This window comes from Panthera pardus, unplaced genomic scaffold (genome assembly GCF_024362965.1).
Source record: "Panthera pardus isolate Hobbes unplaced genomic scaffold, ASM2436296v1 HiC_scaffold_8, whole genome shotgun sequence".
Lineage (NCBI taxonomy): Eukaryota > Metazoa > Chordata > Mammalia > Carnivora > Felidae > Panthera > Panthera pardus.
Window position 1 is genome coordinate 55,517,978 of NW_026527013.1, and position 22,187 is coordinate 55,540,164.

The window sequence follows — 22,187 nt, forward strand, 5'->3', positions numbered from 1 at the left end:
CAGGTGCTGGAGAGAGGGCATCCAGGCAAATGGGCTGACTTCCTTCATCAGGGAGGAGGCAGCTTTTACTGAGGTATAGATGTTTCTTAATATTGTAAACATTTATTTAAAAAATTTAGATTAGGGGCACCTGGGTGGCTCAGGGGGTTGAGCATCAGGTTTTGGCTCAGGTCATGATCTCACAGTTCATGAGTTCGAGCCCCACGTCAGGCTCTGTGCTGACAGCTCAGAGTCTGGAGCCTGCTTCTGATTCTGTGTCTCCCTCTCCCTCTGCCCCTCCCCTGCTCACACTCTGTCTCTCTCTCTCAAAAAATAATCTAAAATTAAACTTTTTAAATTTTAGATTATTTTTTGAACAAGTAATGCATTTCCAGGGTTCAACATTTCAAGAGGCACAAAAGGGGATTCAAGAGGCACAAAAGAGGGAGGGGATTCTCCCTCTCCCTCCTGCCCCTGGCCACATGATGCCCATTCTCCAAGGGACCAGTGTTTCCATTGGAGATAATTTTCCACATACTTGAGCAAATACGAATGCAGAGGCTTCCCTTCTACTTACTGAACATATTATAAACACTGTTCTTCATTTCACCCTTTTCCAAAGAATGTCCTCCTCCTTTTTTAGGGCAGTGCAGTACTCCTTTGACTGGATTGTACACCCCCCTCCCCTTTACCCCCCTACCCCACTCCCATAGAGAAAGCAAACTGACTTCTGAGGATGGGACCCTCCTGTGCTCCTTCCCCTGGCTATTCTTCCCAGAATCTCTGAGACCTGGTGAGCTCGACGGCTACCAGGCAGATGGAGGACAACTGTGGTTAAGGTGCAGTTGACAAGGCCTACACCAAGACCACCTTTTCCCTACTGGCCTCCAGCGTGCTGTGTGTTCGCAGACAGGCCCCGCCCTCTCTGGGCCTCGCATGTCTCCTCTGCAAGATGCCACCCAGAGGCCTCCCTTCCAGGTCAGGCGTGAGGACTTCTGCGGAGGGTCCTAGGCCTCTTACAGGCCCAAGGCCAGGGTGCACTCACTCACGCAGATTCACTGGTTCATACATTTATTCCTTCACTTATTTACATATTCCTTCACCCATTTATTCACTGATTAATTTTCTCATTCATCAATTCACTAACTCATTCATTCATTCGCTCACTCATTTTCTCACTTCTCTATACACCCGTTTATTCACTCATCCACTCACTTCTTCACCCATTTGTTTACGCGTTCATTGTTTCACGCATTCACTCATTGACTAATCCGTGGTGATTATCGTTATCAGGATGTGGCCCGGAGAGCCCCGAGGTGGGGAGGTGGGAAACGGGGGCGGCGGGGGCCGTGGCAAGTGGGCGGCGGGGGCGAGAGCGAGCGGGCCCCGCGGGGTCCTCCTCCAGCCTAGCTCGCCGCGCCCGCCCCCGCCCGCCGCCCCGCCCCGCCCCCAGCGCCGGGGAAAGCGCGCGCTCTCGGGGAGCGTCGCTGCTCAGCCGCGGGCTCGCGAGCCGAGCTGAGCGCCTGGCGGCCGCCGGGACACCCCCGATCCTCGGCGGCCGCCCATGCCCGCCGCGCCCCTGGCCCGCGGCCCTCCCCAGCGCTGCGCTGCGCCGCCCGGCCCGGCGGGGGCGGGGCCGGGGCCGGGGTCGGGCTGGCGAGGCGCCGGGCCGCAGGGCGGCCGCCGGGATGCGGGGCTGGCGGAGGAACCTCGCGCTCTGCCTGCAGCGGCTGCCGGACGAAGGTAGGACGCGGCCGCTGCCCAGGCCGGTGAGCACCGGCGCGGGGCGCGGAGGGCGGACCCAGCGCAGAGCTGGCCGGGGGCGCTCGCGGAGAGTGTCCGCGGGAGGCGAAGGGCGGGCGGCCGCGTCCGAGGCGCGGAGCTTGCAGGGTCACCGCAGGACACGCGGTGCGGAGCGGAGCCCTGCCGGGCAGACCTGCGGGGGCGCTCGGCAGGGCGCGTGGAGGTGGGACCCGGGGCAGGGCGGCCGCGTAAGGCTGGAGCGCAGGCTCTGAACCCTCGAGGGCGCAGCCCCCGACCCGCTCGCGAGTCCGGTTCCCGGAGCGAGCCTTGGCCGGCGCGCGACCACGTGCCTCCCGGCTCCCAGGGAGTTTGTCGAGGGTCAGAAGGTGCCGGTGCTCACCGCGGGGGACTTCGGTTCCAAACGCTGCAGTCGCCGGGACCCAACTTTCCTTCGCACGCCCGGCAGCACCCCCGCGCCGACCCCACAGTCTGCAGTTGGTCAAAGTTGCGGGGAGGCTGGAGGTGGGAAGGGGTGCGGGGGTAGCGGAGAGATTCGGCCGCACTGCCCCCGACCCGGGCTTGGCCCTGCCGCAGCGCTGCGGCGCAGCCCCCTCCGCCGGGGCGCCTCCAGGGCTGCTCCACCTCTGTACCTGTTGTCTGTACAGTCCTGGCGGTGGGAAGAGGAAGAAGGACCGCGCCCAGGCTCTGCCTCTGCTGAGGAAAGTTCGGATTCAGTGCTAATCAAGAATTGATAGAACTCTGAGTCAGGGGCAGAGTGAGGTGGGAATGGCAGTCGCCCACCCTCTGCTCACTTAGCGGAGGCCTAATGGCGGACTTACTGGTACCGCGTACTATGCGCCCTGGAGCCTAACATCTGCTTCTGTGTTTAACCTTCACAGCCACCCCCTCTGGAGGGCGCTGTTATTCCTTCCACTTTACAGGTGAGGACACCGAGCCTCCGAGAGAGGAAACCTGCCCAAGGTCACGCAGCCTGTAGGTGATAAAGCTGGGATGTGAACTTAAGTCTCTATGGCCGGCAAGATTTTGGTGGGCCAGGCCTCCCTTACGTCCCTCTGCAAGTTGGGCCTGGTTCAGTTCATAGGAAAGGATCCATTTCCAGCCCTGGCCAGAAACCCTGTGTGGGGCGTGGGGGAGGGGAAGAGGAGGGTGACAGCTCATCCCTGCTCCTCCTGCCCTGTCCCCAGGGTTAAGTCAGATCTGTAACCTCTACCCCACTGTGGCCCTAGGTTCTGAGGGCCTGGGAGCAGAGTCTGTGGAGTCTCGTTTAGACCCTCATCAGGCCTTAGCCGGTGTGGGCAAGACCCAGGCAGGCCCATAGCTCCGTCCAGTGGATTGGGCAGACCTTCCACTCTTAATCCAACCTGAGTTGGCATAGCCGGTGCCCAGGTTTCCTTCCCTGGGAGGAGGAAGATTGGATAAGGCTACCAACAAGGAGGACATCTTGGAGGAGTGCCCCTATTCAATGGAGCTGCCCCCAAGGAACAGAGGAGATTAAGGAGGAAATCTTGGAGCACCTGGGTGGTTCAGTCCGTTGAGTGTCTGACTCTCAATTTCGGCTCAGGTCATGATCTCATGGTTAGTGAGTTGGAGTGTGCAGCCAGCTTGGTATTCTCTCTTTCTCTCTGTCTCTGTCTCTCTCTCTTGCCTCTCTCCTGCTCACACGCTCTCTCTGAAAATAAATAAACATTAAAAAAAAAGAAAGAAGGAAATCTTGCAGAGCCAGTGTCCATGACCACCCTTCAGTGTGAGCTTGGCCCTTCAGGAAACAGGGCAGCTAAACCCCAGGCGTGTTCTGTGATCTTGGACAAGTCATTCCCCCTGTTCTGAGGCTCACTTTCTGTATCTGTAAGGGGAGGGCCTAACGCTCATCCTACGGGATTCCTAAGGGGATAAAATGAGGTCTCAGTCCTGGCGTAGCACATAGCCCAGGGCAGGTGAGGAAGCGGGGGCTTTGATGTCCTGAAGAAAGGATGTTGCTCCCTTGCTCCTGATCTGCACTCCCCACGCTGTGTGTGTATATGTGTGTGGGGTGGGGGTGGGGGGGTATGGGTAAGGCACGTGAGTGGTGTGTGTGTGAGGTGTGCATGAGGTATATGGGTGTCATGTTTGAGATGCATGTGGGTGTCAATGAGGCTCGCGTGTGACATGTATGAGGCACGTGGGTCTTGTGGTCCCTACAGTCATTTTGCCTGCCACTGGCCACATCCATTGAGAGGAAGCCACTTCTTTCCTCAATGCCAGGAGGTACCCACCATTTGAGTTTTCCTTGGAAAATCTTACTTGAGATTGATCCTTGAGCTCAGCACTAAATCAGAGTGTGGCTGATGCATCTACCGGTGCTGGCAGGAAATTACTGTTTTAAAAAGACAAAATCCCTGGCTTTCTCTGGGTCACGGGAACATTGGTTCCTGTGGGCTGGGTCTCAAATGAGAGACTTTGATACATGGGTCCAGCTTGATAAGAGGCTCATGGCGAAAGGTCAGTCAAGCCCAAGAGTGACAGAGAGAGATATGCAGAGACAGGGCTGTCATCCTCAGAGAAGAGCCAGCGGGAGGGACATTTTGAATAAATCCGGCTTACCTGCTTATTCTGTGGTATAATTTAAGGCCCTGGAGGAAGAAATGTGGACTTGGAGACCAGACTCGTGTCCCAGACTTAGGCCCTCTCCACTTGCCAACTTTGTGACCTTAGGCATACTATTTACTCCTTCTGGGTTTCAGTCGTGGTTGTTGTTTCCAATCCATAAAGTGGGAAGGGTGATCTTGCAGGGTGGTCTTGAGGAATCAATGTTAATGTATCCTAGTATAAAACCTGCATACGGTAGGTGCTCAAGAAATGCTAATCCTGTTCTTCATCTTTTTTGATCTTTACATCTACTTTAACTTCATATTTGGGGAAATAATCTGGTGCATGAGTCAGTGGAGAACTCAGGACTCTGTGTAGATTTCTGGATTATGAGCCTTGAGGCTCTCCACGCCTAGGGTTTGGGGGATCCGATCAGGTTGTGTCTGCCACGTGTGGCTACTTGAATCCACCATCTGGCCTTACCTAAGGAGGTTGGCCAAAAGCGTGGTTATGCGCCCCCCATGCTTGCACAGCACATGCGTCCAGACCACTCTGCAGTTTTTGGAACCTAAAGTAGTAGTCATGTCTGTTGAGGAAAGACCCGGGCAGCCACTGGGATTGGGGAACTCTGATTCTAGCTTCATGAAGCTTCTGAGTTTGTGTGTGTGTGTGTGTGTGTGTGTTTGTGCATGTGCACGTGTGTGACTTGTGTTCTAATGAAATTCCACCTTGATGTTTGTGGTCCTGTAGACAGTGACACATTTTCTTCTATTCACTGCAGTAAATGCTTCCAGAGCCCCCGCCCCCCCCCCCCCACCTCCCCTCCACCACCCCCAGGCTCTGTGTGGGATCAAAAACATGAAAGCCAGTCCTCAGCTTCAAGTTGCCCCCAGTCCGTCAGATAACAAAAGTTCAAGGTGCCCAGTGCTTGGGGAACATGAAGTTGAAAGCAGCAATTCTGAGTGGGCAGGCTGCTCAGAGGAGGGGCTCTGCAACCCGGTGGAGGTCAGCCTTCCACTGGCAGATCCTTCCCGTGGTGTGGCCTGATTAATTTTCCTCCTTATGCCAGTCCTTTCTGCTTTCTAATGGACTCTTGGAATGTGAGCCAGGAGGGTTAATAGAAGTCATCTCGTCTTATTAGAGAGATGGGGAAATACAGAAGCAGTGAGGAGGAAATGACTTTTTATTCATTCGACAAGTATTTATTGGGCCCTGTTCTGGGGGCTGCGGCTATGGCCATGAACAAGAGAAAGACCCTGCTGTAAGGGACTTCACATTCTAGGGGGGGGGAGACAGAGGACAAGGAAACATAACTAGAGAGTCATTAGTGAGATGAAGAGAACACAAGAGCAGAGTAGGCGATGCCATGGGGAGTCCCAGGGGAGGGGATGTCTTCAGATAGGGCAGCCAAGGGTGGTCAGGGAAAGGCTCTCTGAAAGGTGGCTTTTGAGCTAAGACTAAAGATCAGGAGGGCTCAGGCATGCCAAGAACAGAAGGCAGACCTAGTAGCCACGGGAACAACCGGTACCAAGAAGAGGCCTGATCTGCAGGGCATAGTGTGGAGAGGACCAATTTGACCTGTTGGAGGAAGAGAAAGGAGCGAGAGAGAGGGGAGTGATAAGAGATGAGACTTGGAGTAGCCAGATCACGAAAGGCCAGATCACTGTAGAGGAAGGAGTGTGGGTTTTTATTCTGTGTTGGGAGCCATTGGAAGCCTTGACCAAGGACTTGGGCTGGCTCCGAGGATGAGCAAGGTTTTGAGTGATAGAGATGGCAGTGGGGAGAGGCATGCCAGGCAGAGGAATGGCATGAGTAAAGGAGCGGAGGTGGGAAAGCTGTAGGGGCTGAGGCTGCCAGACAGGCAGGAACCAGAGGCATTGAATGCCGCTCTGGGGAGCTGTCTAGGGTTCTGACAGGCGCATCCGGTATCTCTGCAATTGTGGACTTTGTGTGTGTGTGTGTGTGTGTGTGTGTGTGTGTGTGTGTATGTGTGTATGTGTGTATGTGTCCGTGGTACCCAGCTAGCTGATGTGTCCCTGTGCCGGTTACCTAGGAGACAACAGGAAGACGATAGGGTGGGATCTGATTGGCTACTGACTCCCGCTGCTCATCTCTCTGTCAGAACTGCAGGCAGAGGTTACAAATGGTCCATGCGGGCGTGCCAAGTGCCGGAAGGGGAGCTGTGAATGTTTGTTGCCCCGAGTTCTGTGTGTGTGTGTGTGTGTGTGTGTGTGTGTGGTTGCCAGTGAATGTGTGTGCAGCTCTTGAACAAAGCGACAGCATCTGGGGCTAATGCACTTCCTGCTGGGAAACATCTGTTCATTGCCTTAAATCAGGTAGTGGGGGCCCAGATAAATTTAAGAAGAATCAGCTAGACTTGGGAGAGGATCTTTTGTTTGGTTTTAATAACTGCAGTGTCAACCCTGGAGCTGATTTTCAACATTTCCCTGTATCGCTAAAAATGCAAATAGAGCTTTGAGTGGCGGAAGTTATGTCCCGTGACATGGACTGTGATGTCAGTTTGCAGAATCGCCTCCCCCACCCCAGCTGAAAAGGTTGGTATTAGATTGTAGGTCTGGTTTTTTTTTCCTCCTCTCTCCTTCTTTAGAACAATAATATCTTTTTCTTCTACTTTGTAGGTAAAAGGACAAGGAATCCACACTTTAATTTTGCTTAGGAAGGGGATTGGGAAACAAACAAATGAAACCCACCAAAGTGTTTCCTTTGCACCTGACTTCCTCAAACAGCAGCCCAGATAGGCTTGGGAAAACAAAATAAAACAGAAAAACAGCAACAGGAACAATAATAACAACAACGAGCTCCGAGGCTGCAGAAGACTTAGCATTCTTAGTCTCTCTTCCCCCACTCCTGCCTCCCACCTTACAGGGTTTGGCAGATGATACAGGTAGTGAAGAGGAAATGAGGATTTCCCTCCTCCCCGCTCCCTTGGTTTCTCCATACTGTGCTCAAGTTTTAACGTTCCATGTATGAGGAGCCTCCTCTGCCTGTTTGTCCTTGAGACAAAATGCCATCCTGTTTCCTATTGGAAACAAATCATACCAGGCCTTTCATTCATGTCTATTTCTCATGTCTCCCTCACCATGGGTCAGAAGTGTTTTATCTGAAACATACATCTGGGGATGTTTTCTATCTGTTTACACATTATTCATATGCTCTGTTACTTACAGGAGGGGCCTCACCCTTAAATGCCTAAAGGGGCAAGACAAGTAACCCAAAAGATGAGTGAAGAAGGCCCCAGGGCCTTTGCACTTGCTAATCTGTCTCCTGGATTGATCTTTTGGCATATACACAATTCACTCACTTCATTTAGATCTATGCAATTGTCTCCTCCTCAGAGAGGCCTTCCCTGACCATCCCATCTAAAATAGCTGCTTTTTATCCCCATAACTTCCTTTTTCTTTCCGGCATTTTGTGCTGCCTCACCTTATATTATATCCTTGTTATGTCTTCTCTCCCACTAGTATGCAAGTGCCATGAGGGCTGTGGCTGTGTCTATCTTGTTCTTCATTTTATCCCCAGGAACCAGTACCTTGCCTGGCAATTGCTCAGTAAATATTTGCAGATGAAGGGAGTGAATTGGGTCTGGGGGACAGAGAGTGTAGAGTTTACAGGAGCTTGGGCTCAGCAAGCCAGACCTGATTTTTCTAGGGAAGCTAAAAACTCAGAGTTGTACATGCCACCTACCAATTTAAAAATGTTAAACACCAATTCAGACAGACTCTGAGGGTCAAGCAGGACCTCCCTTTGGAGTTAGAGGCCTCTCATATTCAAGGCTCTTTGCCATTTGGCTGTGGTAACCTTTCTTCCCTCCTTAGTCATGCACAGACCTTGTTCTGCCCCATGTCTGAACCTTTGCTTAGGCTGCCTCTATGCCTGGAGTGCCTCTCCTCTGCCAGCTTCTTCACCCAGCAAAGTACTGCTTCCTCTGGCTCCAACCTCAGGCCAGACCAAGGAGCAGCTTCCTGCTATCCCCCTCCTCCTGACATGGCAGAATTCGTCTCTCCCACCATGTTTCTGTCCTAGCCCCTTTCCTGTGGGAGCATAACTATGCTTACTCATCAGTCTCCTCTGCTAGACACAGAGGTCCCGGGGCAGGAGCCCTGTCCAGTCCATCTGTGGGTGTGCAGCACCCAGCTCAGGGGCCGGCATACAGTAGGAGCCCACTAAGTGAGTGGGAAAATGAAATAGAGAAAGGAAGGGGGAGGCACCAGCCTTTCTGTGCACCTCATGTGAACTAGGCCCTGGGCTGACTGTGTTTGCATCCTTCACTCTCAATGGCCTGGTGACGAGGATGTTGAACTCGGGGCCCCCTGTTGAGCTGAATAGCTTTTCCCTGCCTGGTGTGCAGTCCTTGCCTTGTTCCATTCTCTAAAGCAGCCTCTGGGACTTTGCCTGAGTTTTGCTTTTCTTCTCTGTAAAGTGGGAGCATTAACAGCCTCTGGGAGAGCTGTCATGGGGATCCAGAGGTGACAGATGGGGGAGGGCTCTGCCAGCTATGGAAAGGGGCGCACTCATGTGGCGGTGACTGGCACAGTGAAGGCAATGGCCAGTTACTTCCTGGGCATGACTGTGCCTCACCTGTGTGTTCGAGGAGTCTAAGGAAATACTTATTCTTCTTTTCATACATCTTTTCATTCTGCAATTTCTTTTTGGTAAGTGTTTATTTATTGAGAGAGAACAAGTAGGAGAGGGGCAGAGAGAGGGAGAGAGAATCCAGAGCAGGTTCCACACTGTCAGCACAGAGCCTAACGTGAGGCTTGATCTCACAAACCATGATATTCCGACCTGAGCTGAAATCAGGAGTCAGCCCCTTAACAGACTGAGCCACCCAGGTGCCCCTCATTCTGTGATTTCATCGTTAAGCCCCTACTCCATGCCAGCTACCTCTCTTTTACCATTTTACTTCCTATTCCCAGAAAGCTGACCGCCTTTAGGTCTTGTTATGGCCATCTCAACATTTGGGAACCTGAGGCACAGAGAAGTTAAGTCACTTGCCCAAGGATGCACTGCTAGGAAGTGACAAAGCAGGATTTTTACCCCAGGAATGTCTTTGTCCCAAGCCAGGGCTCTTTCTCTGCCCCCAGACTGCTTTCTTTGGAATTTTGTTTCCAGGAGTCACAAGCAATGAGGCACTTAGAGAAGGGGCATGGAATTCCGCCTGGGGTGGGGGCATTGGTGGTGACCTCTGACCTGGGCTTTAAAGCGCAAGTGTGAGTGGCCAGGTAGGAAAGCCGCAGGGAAGGGTACGTAAGGCCAAGAGATTGGTGTGTGCAAAAGTACAGAGTTGAGAAAAACCTGGTGTGACCATAGTTGTGCAGGGTGGCTGCATGTGCTGTGTGTGGGGGGAGGGTGGCACGATTCTGGCTGGAGACAGATGGTGAGGGTAGAGATGGCTACACCCTGGTCACAAATGGGTCTTGCTTGACCCTGACAGTGGCGCGCGCGCACACACACACACACACACACACACACACACACAATTGGTTGTCATTAAATTTTGAGTGTGTGTGTGTGTGTGTGGGGGGGAATTTGACATTAAAAAAAGAAAGATATCTGCAGCTTTCTTCAGAGGATCTGGTAACCTCGGTCTTACATTTCTGCTGTGCCTTGTGGACTGGGAGTGTGCCTGCCGTACTCCCCATCTGGCCGCTGATGCATTCACTTACTTGCTCAGCCTTAGAGGTGTTTGTGTTTGAGACCTTGAACTCACCCAGGAAAGGAGTTTGAACTTCATCATCTTCAGGCAGCTGAAGCTGCTGAAGGCAGCTTTATTTTTTAAAGTTTATTTATTCTGAAAGAGAGAGAGAGAGAGAGCGAGAGCAGGGGAGGGGCAGAGAGAGGAGGACAGATCTAAAGTGGGCTCTTTGCTGACAGCAGAGAGCCCAACACAAGGCTTGAACTCATGAACATGAGATAGTGACTTGAGCCGAAGTTGGACGCTTAACTGACCGAGTCACCCAGGTACCCCCAGCTGAAGGGTTTTAAAGCAGGACGGTGGCATGTTCAGGAAGCACCTGCTGACTGCTGGGGTTTGGGAGGCAAGGTGAGGCAGAGAGACCCCCAAAATGACCACGTTAGGAGCACTTGCTTGGCACTTATTCACACTGTTTTGCTTCTCCTGATAACCGTGCATGGTCAGGTGATCAGCCTTATCAGATGAGGAAATAGAAGCTACAAAAGCAGATGCCATGAAAGAAAGGATTGAAAAATTGGGCTACGTAAAAATGTAGAAGTGATGTAGGATGAAAGGCACGACTGACCAGGTTCCAAGACAAGCCACAGCCCAGGAGGGAAGGTATTTACAACATACATCACAGCTGAAGACTAAGAGCCAATGTATATCAGGATCTCCTGCAAATCAATAGGAAAAGATACACAGTCTAGGAGGAACGTCATGAATTCAAGCAGGAAGTTACTAGAAGATACACAAATAGCCAGAGAGTGAATGAAAAGAAGGCCAACCTCAGCATTTTAGGGGATTATTGTATTAGCATGAGGAAAATGCTCACAGAAATAACAGCACAATATCAATTTGAAGGGGAAGTTAAAAAATTCATAGCATCTAGTGTTGGTGAGATCCCGGGGGAAGCAGAAGCTGACATATGCAGGAAGGGGAAGCATATAGGAGGGCAGTCTGACGGGTTATCTGTCAATATGGAAAATGCTTACACCCTTTGACCCAGCCATTCCTTTTCTAAGTATTGCAAGTATTTTCTAGTCTAGGGAAGAATCTAGCACAGATGCATAAGGCAACATGGACACAGACGTTCACTGGGGTGGTTCAGATGTCAAACCTCCAACCACCTCAGTGGTCTCTCTTTAACCTCTGCTCCCATTTGCCAAGCCCCGCCTCCACCTTCGGCTGAAGGTACCTACCGTTACCTGTTGGTAGCTCTACGCATACACATTCTTTCCCTTCTTTTTACACAAATAACAGCATACTGTCTGCAACTCTCTCTTTTATCATGAAATACGTTGTACATAACGAGGAGTGTTAAAACATTTGTGTTTTTCAAAGAGCAGCAATAGACCCCAGGTTGAGAAACAGATTGCTCCCAGCACCCAGTGCCACACGGCTCTCCAGAATGTCTGTTCGGATTTATACTCCCCTTTGGGATTCATGTAATTTTACAGAAGAGAAAAGGATTTGAGGTGGGTTTAATGGTTCAAGGTCCCAGGGCTGGACGGTGGCTTTGGTTTGGCCTGTGGCCTGTCTGCTTCACAGGGATGAGGTTGTAAGCCCAGAGCAGGGGGACGTAGGCAACAGAATGGGCCAGATGTGGCAGTGGACAGATGTGGAGGGCCGGGCCTGGATGACACTCAGGGATTCCTCCTGGCCTGGGGGGTTATGCTAGTGCCTTTCACTGAGCTGAGGGGGGAGGGGCATGCAGGGGTGGATTTTAGGGGGCTGAGTGTGAGAGATCTGCCAAGAGGCCCCTGTCCTGGAGGCCCCCAGATGGATGGCCCTGGGAGCTGGCAGCCCAGCTGGGGAACCCCATAGAGGGGTGCCCTTTGAGCAACCATTTTTCAACTGTATGAACAAATGCTTCCCTTCTGTAGTCCAGTGAGGGTAATTTATCCTAGGGAGAAAAATGGATTCTCCCAGGAAGCTTCGCTGCCAGAGACCCAGGAGCCTCAAATTTACTGCTTGCCTTCTGTGCTGATGGAACTGGGCCTCAAGATTTATGTCTGGGGGTTTATGGGCGGCTGGCTCTGGTTGGCAGGAGTCCTGGGGGACAGGCAGGGGGACAGCTGTATTTTATGGTGAGGCTGGGACCCAGGAGGGTATAAATCACTGTGGCCTCCCAGGAGAGGCCACCTGCCTCACATGGGTGGGTGGGAAGGAGCTCAAGCTTGTCTGAGGACAGCAGAGAGGACCCTCCTTCAGAGGCCACTTTGTCCAGCTTCCCAGGTTCTAGGTGGGGAGACTGTGTCCAGAGAGACAGAAAGCCCGGGTCCCATGAGAGGCCAGGGTTTCCCCAGACCCGCGGGGTCAGACTCTGGTTTGAGTGGTTTGCTTTCTGCTGTTCTGCTTCTTTCAAAGATAAACCAGCCCAAACCACAGACCTCCCTCTGACTGAGTGTTGGCCACTTGCTGGCAGTCTGTGCTGACCAAGACCTCAGTGGTCCCTGCCGTCTAGGAGCTCAGAGACTCCGCTGGTGGTCTCCAGAGTTGGGTGTGGGTGCCACACCCAGGACAGCCTCTTGAGGAAGAGGCTGGGAAAAAATATGAAGAGCTTTAGCTTACGTTTGTTTTCTATCACATTTTCGTTTTCTCTGCTTTTGTCTGTGTTTATAATGTGAGTGATATACAGATATGGTAACACGTGGGTAAGTCATAAATAATACATGTGTGTTATTGCAGAGGAATGCACAGACATTTTTACACAAAGGGGTGCAAGACCAGAAGGATTTGGGGACCACGCCCTGCCCACGTGCTAGACTATAGTTGTTGGAAGGACCCTGGGATCCTGGGCTGGGGTCTCCCTTGCTTGCAGGGCCGAGGGCAATATGTACTGAGCACCTACTAAGTGCTGGGCACAGGTGCACCCTTTTCTGTCAAGGCCTGGACTCCACAACAACAGTGGGAGACAAGGGTGGCGAACATCATTTTACAGACCAGGAGACTGAGGCCCAGAGAAGAGAACGGATTTGCCCCATTTCGTGCCTGAGCTGGGATTCTTTTCTCAGTCCTCCTATTGACCATTTTCACGGTTCTTCCTTTTTCTGTCTCCCATTAAAAAAAATAAGACGTATAGAATGTTCATTGGGTATTTAAACCATTTTAAATAATTAAACACAGCAATATCAGTTAAAAAAAACACATTGCAATGTCCCCCTTTCTCCATACTACAGCACTAACATGTCATGTACATACTTTTCTGGCCTCTTGCTGTCATTAAAAAAAAGTATCCTTAGGGCACCCGCGTGGCTCAGTCGGTTGAACATCCAACTTCGGTCAGGTCATGATTCACGGTCAATGAGTTCCAGCTCTGCGTCGGTCGGGCTCTGTGCTGACAGCTCGGAGCCTGGAGCCTGCTTCAGATTCTCTGTCACCCCCTCTCTCTGCCCTCCCCTGCCTACACACACACACACACACACACACACACACACACACTCACTCACTCTCTCTCTCTCTCTCTCAAAAATAAACATTAACAAAAGAGTATCCTTTTATACTAAGTTACTTTCTCTCTGATGAAGTATGCAATTATTGTTAAATATAGACCATTTTGGAAAGATAAAAAACCAGGAAGAAAACTAAAATCACCCTCCATCAACCCACCATCCAGAGACAACTTTCCTGCATTTCCTTCCAGTCTTTTTTCCCACTGTCTACTGTCATTGAGATCATATGACATATACCATTTTATGTTTTTTTTTCTTTGCTTAGTTTTGTAGGATCAGCTGCAGAATGCCACGTGGGGTGTCTGTACCAGGCAGATTTTATTTACCTGCTCCCCCATGGTTGGATAATAAGGTTGTTTCCAGCATTTTGCTGTTACAAGTAAGGTTGCTGTAAGAGTCCGCTTTCCTGGGGTTGTCATCAGCCTTGATGTGATTCTGCACGGGCTTTCTCCCCCTGCAGATGTTATTTCTTACACTTGTCATTTTTAATGGCCATGTAATCTCCTGGAGTGTTGCTATTCCTTATGTTCTAGGCCATTTCGCCTTCTCCATATCCCACCAGGCTTCCCCACTCCCTCTGGGAAGCCAGTCCCTTCCCCAAATCCTCCCCCCACCCCCGCTCCCCCTGCCAAGCACCTTCAATGCAGGGACCCAACCTCCAGTGGGGAGGGGAGGGCTGTCATCTTGCCCACATCCCAGACATTTGCTGTCTCCCTCCTGCCTGTGTCCCCGTCCTGACACTCAGACCCTGTGTTGGCTGATGCCTTCCTTTCTCCTTTCATTCTGTGGTTGTTTAACTATGACCTACCATGTGCTAGCCACTGTTCTAAGTGCTGAGATACAGTAGTAAATGAGACAGAGTCTTTGTCTTTATGGAACAGGGGAGATAAGTCGTAAACAGGTGGAGACAAGACAAGAAAAGGGGATAAGAAGACAGGAAAAGGGGATGAGATGAAAGAGGGTGATAGGTGGTCAGGGAGGACCTCCTGGAGGAGGTGACATTTGTTCTGGGACCAGCCAAGGGAATGCCTGGGAGAGGAGGACTCCAGGTGGAAGGAACAGCAGGGGCAGAGGCCCTGGGCACATTCTGAATGTTTGAGGAACGGAGGCCAGTGTGGCTGCAGTGTCATGGGGGGAGCACGAGTGGGGGGAGGCCGGCAGGCCCGGCTGGTGGAAGGAAGGTGTTCGGGTCTCCTCTGAGAGTCATGGGAAACCTCCGCAGTGCCTGGCACACAGTAGGTGTCTGGTTGGGTTAGCTGCTCTTATTGTTGTTCCCTCTTCATGAAGGAAGTCAAGTCGTAAGACTTGCTTGTCCCAGAGTGCACCGGGGCTGCTGCCTGGCCTCCTTCAAGTCTGACCTGTCCCCTTGCTGCAGCTCACACCTGTTCCTTCTGCACATCATAGTCCCACGCCTCACTTGGCCCCAGAAGTGGGGGTCTGGTGGGCCTGTGTTTGCTCTGAACTATCCATCTGTGTGAAATGGGCAGATTCTGCCTCCTGGGGCTATTGGAAGGTTTTGCTGGCACCTTGTGGGGGCTTATTAAGGTCAGCTCCAAAGATACTAAATTAAACATCTTAAAAAATAATATTTTATCTAGAAATCTCTATAAAGTTTGTATGAAGTGGGTGGGTGAGCCCTCTGCAGCGGCTCTGGCCCTTCAAGCTCCCTGGACGGAGGTGGCCGGTGGCCCCTATGGGAAAATCAAGAGCAATTGCATCGGATTCTGCACTTAATTTAATGAAAAGGCACTGCAGGGAGGCAGAGGCAGTGAGGCAGTTAGGGAAGGCTTGCGGGCTTGGACAGGAGCGATTCCAGGGAGATTTATGATGCTTCATAAAAGATTCAGATCTAGGCTGAGCTTGGGTGGTGCTGGGCTCAGTGCTCTGGGCTCTGTCTTCGCAGCCTGGGCGGCAGATGGTCTGAGGTTCCTGGTGGCGATGATTGCCGTGTGACCCTGGGCAAGTCATGGCCCCTCTCTGGGCTATGCAGCACCATTTGCCATTCTGGGTTCCCTCCTCCCCCAAGATCCTGGACCCTACCCTCCTGCCCATATCCCACCAGACCTGCATTTTACAAGCCTTTCCACACTTGGGAAATCCTCTTTCTCATAGCCTGCGCCCTCCCCTGCCCAGTTGTTTTTCCATTTTACAGAAGAGAAAACTGAGGCTCTGAGAGGTTCTCTGGTGTTCCCAGAGTCACACAGTGACTGGGGCAGGGGTGAAGTCTGTCTGGCCCTTTTAGCAGTGGACTCAGGAGCTTCCATGGTGGGCTGGAAGGCTACTCAGGATGGAGTAGCCACACAGCCCCATGTGGAGCCTGACCTGTTGTGTTTTACTTTCCCATTTAGCAGAGAGGCGTCAGGAAAGTTAAGGGACCAGTGTGGACCCCAGGGCAACTGGCACCAGAGCTGGGAATGTAGTTACCTCCTGGTCTGGCCTTTCTCCCCGCACACTGTTGAAGTCTTTGGGGCTCCTCCGGGTTTAGCTCAACCTCTCCATTCACTTGCTGTGTGACCCTAGGCAAGCGACCTAATATGTCTGAGCCTCCATATCTTCATCTACAAAATGAGCATGGTAATATGCCCATCTCCCAGGCTTGCTAGGTGGAGGGAACCTGCTACTGGTAAGTGGCCTATAACAGTCCCCAGCATCCCATTTTCTCGAGAAGATTATAGTTCTAGAGCTGCTCAAGCCCTGGAGAAAATCATACCAAAAAAAGGAGCCCTTTCTTTTATAGTCCCAGGGCTTTGCTGGTCGGGCCCCTCCCGAGGCAGCAGAGGAGGGAAGAAACTTATTGTAGGCTGGTGGTTGCAGATGGCAGGCAGCTAATTTATTTACCTCTTTCTAATAAATATGCACGACACATAAATAAAATATTTCGCTCGTAGTGCCCCACCCGGATCCAGGCAGGCAGAGACAGTCGGCCGTGTGGCTCTGAAGCAGGCTCTGTGGGTGTGTGTGTGGAGTCTGGCAAGGGGGTTAATGAGCTGATTATTCCTTCTTTAACCTAATTTTCTGTCCCATATCCAGCAGCACCCAGAGTTCCTCATTTTGGAGGTGCTGGCCTTCTCCTCCAGACCTCCCAGCCAACACCTTTTGCTTCCCTGGAGCAGGGCAGGACTGGACTGGACTGTCCCAGGAGATAGCCAGCTCTCCATCAAGGATGCCACCAGACTGGTTCCTGTTCTGTGTGGGAGTTGGACCAGGGGACGCTCAGGACCTCTCTGGAGATGCCTTGACCACTTTGGAGGGCCTACTTTTTTCCAGTTCATGCACTGGTGCCTTGGCACGGGTCCCAACCTCCACATCATCCCTGCTACAGTCCGTCCTCCCCTGCGCCCCTGACCCAGCTCATCTGGGGTCCAGGAAACCCAATAATAAGACAGAGTAACAATGCATGGAACTGCCACCCCCAGAACTGAAAGAAGAGAAGAGAGAGTGGCTGGGTGACTGTGACTCCATGAGTAGGGCAGGAGAGCAGGGGCAGCCCATGGAGTCAGAAGGACCAGGTTCCATCCCTGCTCTGCCATTTTTTCAGAGACCTTAGACAAGTTGTCTCACTTCTCTGAGTCTTTTGTCTTCATCTGTGAAATGGGCACAGCGTTGGTATTTACCTGACAAGGTTATTGTGAGGCTTGTTCTTTCATTCGCTTGACAAAATGTTTACTGAGCAGCTGCTATGTGCCAGGCACTGCCTTCGGCCCTTGGGGATACCGTGAGGAATAAGACAGACTAGTACCTTGTCCTAATGGACGTTCCAGTGTGCGCACCAGCCAAGCACCATGTTGGCAAGTAGATGTGCACCCTAACAGCAGGTTGTAGAATGAAAACCAATGAAGTAGAGTCAGGGCACAGAGATGGTGGAGAAGCTCTCTCAGTCGCAGTACTCAGGGAGGGCCTCTCTGGGGAGGTGACGTTTGAGCATATACTTGAACGAGGAGAAGGAGCCACCTCTGCAAAGAACTGCACAGGCAGAGGGAATGGCACATGCAATGGCCCTGAGGTGCACACAAGTCTGGCATGTTCGGGGAAGGCCGGGGCTGCAGGCACAATGAGATGAAGCAGGTGGGTGACACGTCTGGCACAGGTCTTGGCACAGGGCAAATTCTTGGCTCTGTCTTCCTCCTTCCCGCCACCCTCCTGCTTTCTTGCTCTCCCTGGACTGCTCGAATACTCCATGTAATCCAGATGGGAGGGTTAGGTTCCTAAAACATCCAGTATGGAAGGGTTTCATGACTTGTCCAAAGACCCATTCCAAATAAGCCTAAGTCCCATGAGTAGCCTGTGGTCTCTGTGCCCAGCTGGCAGCCATATTTAGCATATACAGTCAACAAAGAGCTCATCTCTTGAATATATAAAGAGCTCTTATAAATCAACAAGAAAAAAACCCCAGACAACCCAGTAGCAAATTGGACAAGAGACTTGAGTAAGTGCTTCATGAAGAAGATCCAAATGACCTGTAAACATATGAAAAGGTGTTCAATATCATCTCACAGAGGGAAATGGAAATTAAAACCACAGGGAGATACCCAGCAGAAGGGTTGACATTAAAAAGGCTGACAATACTGAGTGTTTGCGTGGAGGAGGAACAGCAGGACTTTCGTGCACTGAGAGTGGGAGTGTAAATGTCACTTTACTAAAGATTCCCTGGAGGGATGGGGACCAGCTTATATCACACCCCAAAGAGTAACATGGAGTCACATTCACCCGGCCATCCTCTCTCTCTTCCAGCCTGTCTCCCTGGAAGCCCCAGTGCTGGGTCCCTTCTCCCACTCCTTCTCCTTCCCCTTCACAGCCTTTCCTGTGTTGCCCTGCTCATCAGCTTTGCTTCCAGGCTCGGACACCAATGTCCAAAACAGAAGCCAGGCTCTCTCAAGCCTGCTGCAGGAGGTGTTACCAGGTTACAAAGTACGGAAACCCAACCCCCACTAGCCTAAGCCAGGAAGAAACCTTAAATGCTCACATCAGCTTCAGGATGGGCTAAATCCAGGGGCTCAAAGGATGATGTCACAGCTTGATCTTTCCATTCCTTTCCTGTCTTTTCTCTGTTCTGCTGGCTTTGCTCCAGGCTCATATCATTCTACATTCTGGTGGGGAAAGAATGTACAGATGGCTCCAGCAAAAGTCCTGAGGCTGTGTCCCATTGGACAGTATTGGGTCACATGTGTGTTCCTTAGTCACTGTAGCCTAGAGAGTGGACTGCTCTGATTGGCTAAACCTGGCTCTGCCCACCTTGGAAGCAAGGTCAGCCCCGTGAAGTACATGGACAGTGGAGGAGGGGGTCTCCCCAGAACAAAATCAGAGTGTTGTTACCAGAAGAAGGAGGTCTGGATGTTGAATGGGTAGAAACAACCAATGTCCACTATGGGGGCCTCAGTTCACTTGTATGAGGAGAGTGGGCTCAGAATTTATCAGTCAGGTGTCTCCAGAAAAACAGACCCAATAGGAGATCTATCTGTCTATCTATCCATCTATCCATTTATCTATCTATTGAAAGATTTTTTAAGAATTTAAATCATTAAGATTTTTTAATGATTGTGGAGCTGGCTTGTATAAATCTGTGGTGCAGCTTGGGTAGGCTGGAAACTCAAGAAGGGTTTCTGTTCTGCAATCTTGAGGCAGAATTCTGTTTTTTTCTTGGGAGAACCTCTGTCTTTGCTCTTAAGGCCTTCAACTGATTGGGTGAGGCCCACCCACAGTATGGAGAGTAATCTGCTTCAGTCAGAGTCAACTGATTGTGAGTGGTATTCGTATCTACAAAATACCTTCGTAGCAACTTCTAGCCTGGCGTTTGACCAAACAACTGGGCACGATAGCCTAGCCAAGTTGTCACAGAGCAACAAAGTTGTTTATTTAAGTTAGTATTATATGGTAATGTAAAAGTGTGTTTGTCCCCTTCCCACCTAAGGCTAGGAGAACCATTCAGGGAAGGACAGGAGAGGCTACATGGCCTCAGCACAGGGATAGGGGAGGGGAACCTTCTGGGGTCACCAGGACCTTGGGTGTGGTTTTCAGTCCCTATCATATAGTGTTGGCTCAGCCATCTGCTCTAGGTGCTGGACTGCAGGGTGGCCAGACCAAGCCTCTGTCCTGCAGCATCCCCAGGCTAGTGGGGAGGCAGTCCTCCCCCTGGGTCCTCTGGGCTGGTAGGGAGACAGTCCTCGCTAGAAGATCCCCAGGCTGGTGGGGAGGCAGTTCCTGCATCCAGCATGAGGTTTCGTGGTGGGGTCAGAAGCTCTCCAAGTGCCCTGACATGAGGTGATTTGGCCATCAGCCACTGTGCTGAAAGGAGGGGCATGCCAGTCACTGATGAGAGAATCACCATAATTAACGACAGAGGAAACTGTTACATACACATGGACAAGCCCTCTGCTTCCCAGGCTGGCACAGACCACAACCCAGAGGAATGGGTGGAAGATCTTGGGGTTCCGGACGCCTCTGCCATTCCACAGCCGTGAGTCCCTGGGAGCTGCTCCCTTCTTGGCACTGGTCTCCCAGTCAGTGGGATCCTGGAGAAGTCATATTTGATGAGGGCCGATGGCATGCCTGGTGGTGTTCAGCCCAGAGCAAAGAGTTTTGCTGACTTTGAACAGAGGACTGTTCCGGAAACTGAGACTCCAGGAGGGAAAGTACTGCTTTGCCCCAGGTTGGACAGCGGGGTTGGTGAGGGTAGGAGGCTGGGTTCCAGCCCAGGTCAGCTATGCCAGAGCTGTGGTATTCTTACTTTCATGTGGGGCAGGGAGAGGAATCCCAACAGAACCTGTACTGCTGGGATCTTGTTTTCTGTACCACCCATAGAAATAACCACAGTCCTTTCCACCTGTAAAGTAGTCTCCAGTCTGACAGAGTTCCCGCATGCCCATTGGTATGTGATAACTCATCACAGACCAGCTCTGGGAAGTTTTCAAGAATATTGTCTCAGGAACATTAAAAAAAAATCGTAACTTTATCTAGGATAACTTACACACAGTAAAATACATGCATTTTCCGTGTATGGTTTGATACGTTTTGACAGAGGTATGTACCTGTGTAACCACCACCACAATTAAACACAATTGTACACATAGGTAATTACACAGGTATAATTAGAGCATTCCCATCACCCCCCAGAGTTTTCTTGTGCCCTTCTCAAATAGTTCCTGTCACCCTCTGTTCCTGCCAGACCCAGGCAGGATCTGCTTTTTGTCACTGTAACTTAGATTTGTCCTTTTTTTGAAGTTTTGTATAAATGGAATCATATAGTATACAGTTTTTGTCTCTGATGTGTTCAGCGCATTCATCGTATTTTAAGATCCATCCAGGCTGTTGTATGTGTCTGTACCTTGTTCTTTTTCTTGCTGAGTGTATCCAGGGAGTGGGTATACCCCCGTGTCTTTATCCAGTCTCTTGTGTGTGGGCGTTTGGGTGGATTCTAGTTTGGGGCTGCTGTGACCCATGTACAAGTGATTGTGTGAACGTGTTTTCATTTCTCTGGGCTCATTCACTAAGTGTGGGATACTGGGTTGTTGAGTATATGTTCAACATTTTACAAGAAATAGGCCCATTTTATGGATAAGGAAATCGAGGGTCAGAGAAAGCAGCTGACCTGGGTCACTTAGTACACAAAACCAGTCCAGCTCAAAGCTCTTTTACCTTGCTAGAGACACAGCTAAGAAAGAAGAAAGAAGAAAACCCTGCATTAATTCATAAACTTTTACTGATACCTACATATACACCATTTCACTTAATCCTGACAACAATTCTGTGAAATAAATCATAATATTGTCCCCATTTCCCAGGTGAAAGACTGAGGCTCAGGGAGGTAACATGATTTGTCCGAGGATACCAGCGTGGAGTGGTGTAGCTGAATCTCCAACCCAGTCCTCTGTGCTCCTGGTCCTGTCGGCACTAGTTAAAAATGCAGAAAACAAAAGACATGCTCTCCAGCCCAAGGCCATGGTGGATATTGCTAATGGATGGCCATGCTCTTTCCTGCTGACTCAGCCTCAGAGACTTTTTTTTTTTTTTAACACCTGACCTCATACAACCACTCATGATGGATTGGAGACAGCAAGCAAGAGAACAGTCCAAACCAGCTCAGGGTCCAGCCCTGCCTTCTAGAAGGGCTGCTCACCAGCCTGAAGCCTGAGCCACGAGGGACCCCAAGCTCAGACTGTCTTCACCCCACAGGCCCCAGGGTGAGGATGGGGCCATTGCTCTGTGGCAAGTAGTCAGAGCTGAGAGCAACTGCCTCATCCTTAGCCAGCCCAGCAGCATGGGGGCCTTTGAGGGACCGAGGGACAGAGGGGCAGAGGGACCCATTAGGTGCATCCCGCTTGGAGCCCCAGCCTCACATGCACCCTTGCAAGCTGGGTTTTTATCACCAGTTCTCAGAGGCGGCAGCTGAGACCTGAGGTGGAGAAACTGACAAGAGATAGTCAGAATTTGAACCCAGCCTGCCCCAGTGCCCATACCCCCTCTGCCACATTGGCTGTTCTCCTTTTGCTGGGATTTCTCTGGCTCCGGCCTAAGGGCTGGGACTGGTTTTACTTGGGCCTGGGGTGTTGTTAACTGGTCAGTATCTGTCCAGACGTCCTGTCTGCTGAGATGTATTCCGAATGACTTTTTGTCTTATTTTGATAAAGCTTGCCTGAGTAATGGAATGGACAAGCCCTGAGGTGAATGTCAAGAAGGGAAGGGCCTTCTGGGCCAGAACAACAGCCCAGAGGTGAGAATGTCCAGACTTTGAC

The 22,187-nt window shown here is 51.2% G+C and overlaps 1 protein-coding gene across 1 annotated transcript in view; it reads left to right on the top strand.

Annotated features, from left to right (window-relative positions):
* The first annotated feature begins 1,467 nt into the window (after positions 1-1,467).
* Positions 1,468-22,187, top strand: part of GRIP2 (glutamate receptor interacting protein 2) — a 95,236-nt gene continuing 74,516 nt past the window's right edge. Inside the window, exon 1 of the mRNA XM_019433639.2 lies at positions 1,468-1,722. Coding sequence (XP_019289184.2) covers positions 1,668-1,722 — 55 coding nt within the window. The 5' untranslated portion in view covers positions 1,468-1,667. The remainder of the gene's footprint in view (positions 1,723-22,187) is intronic.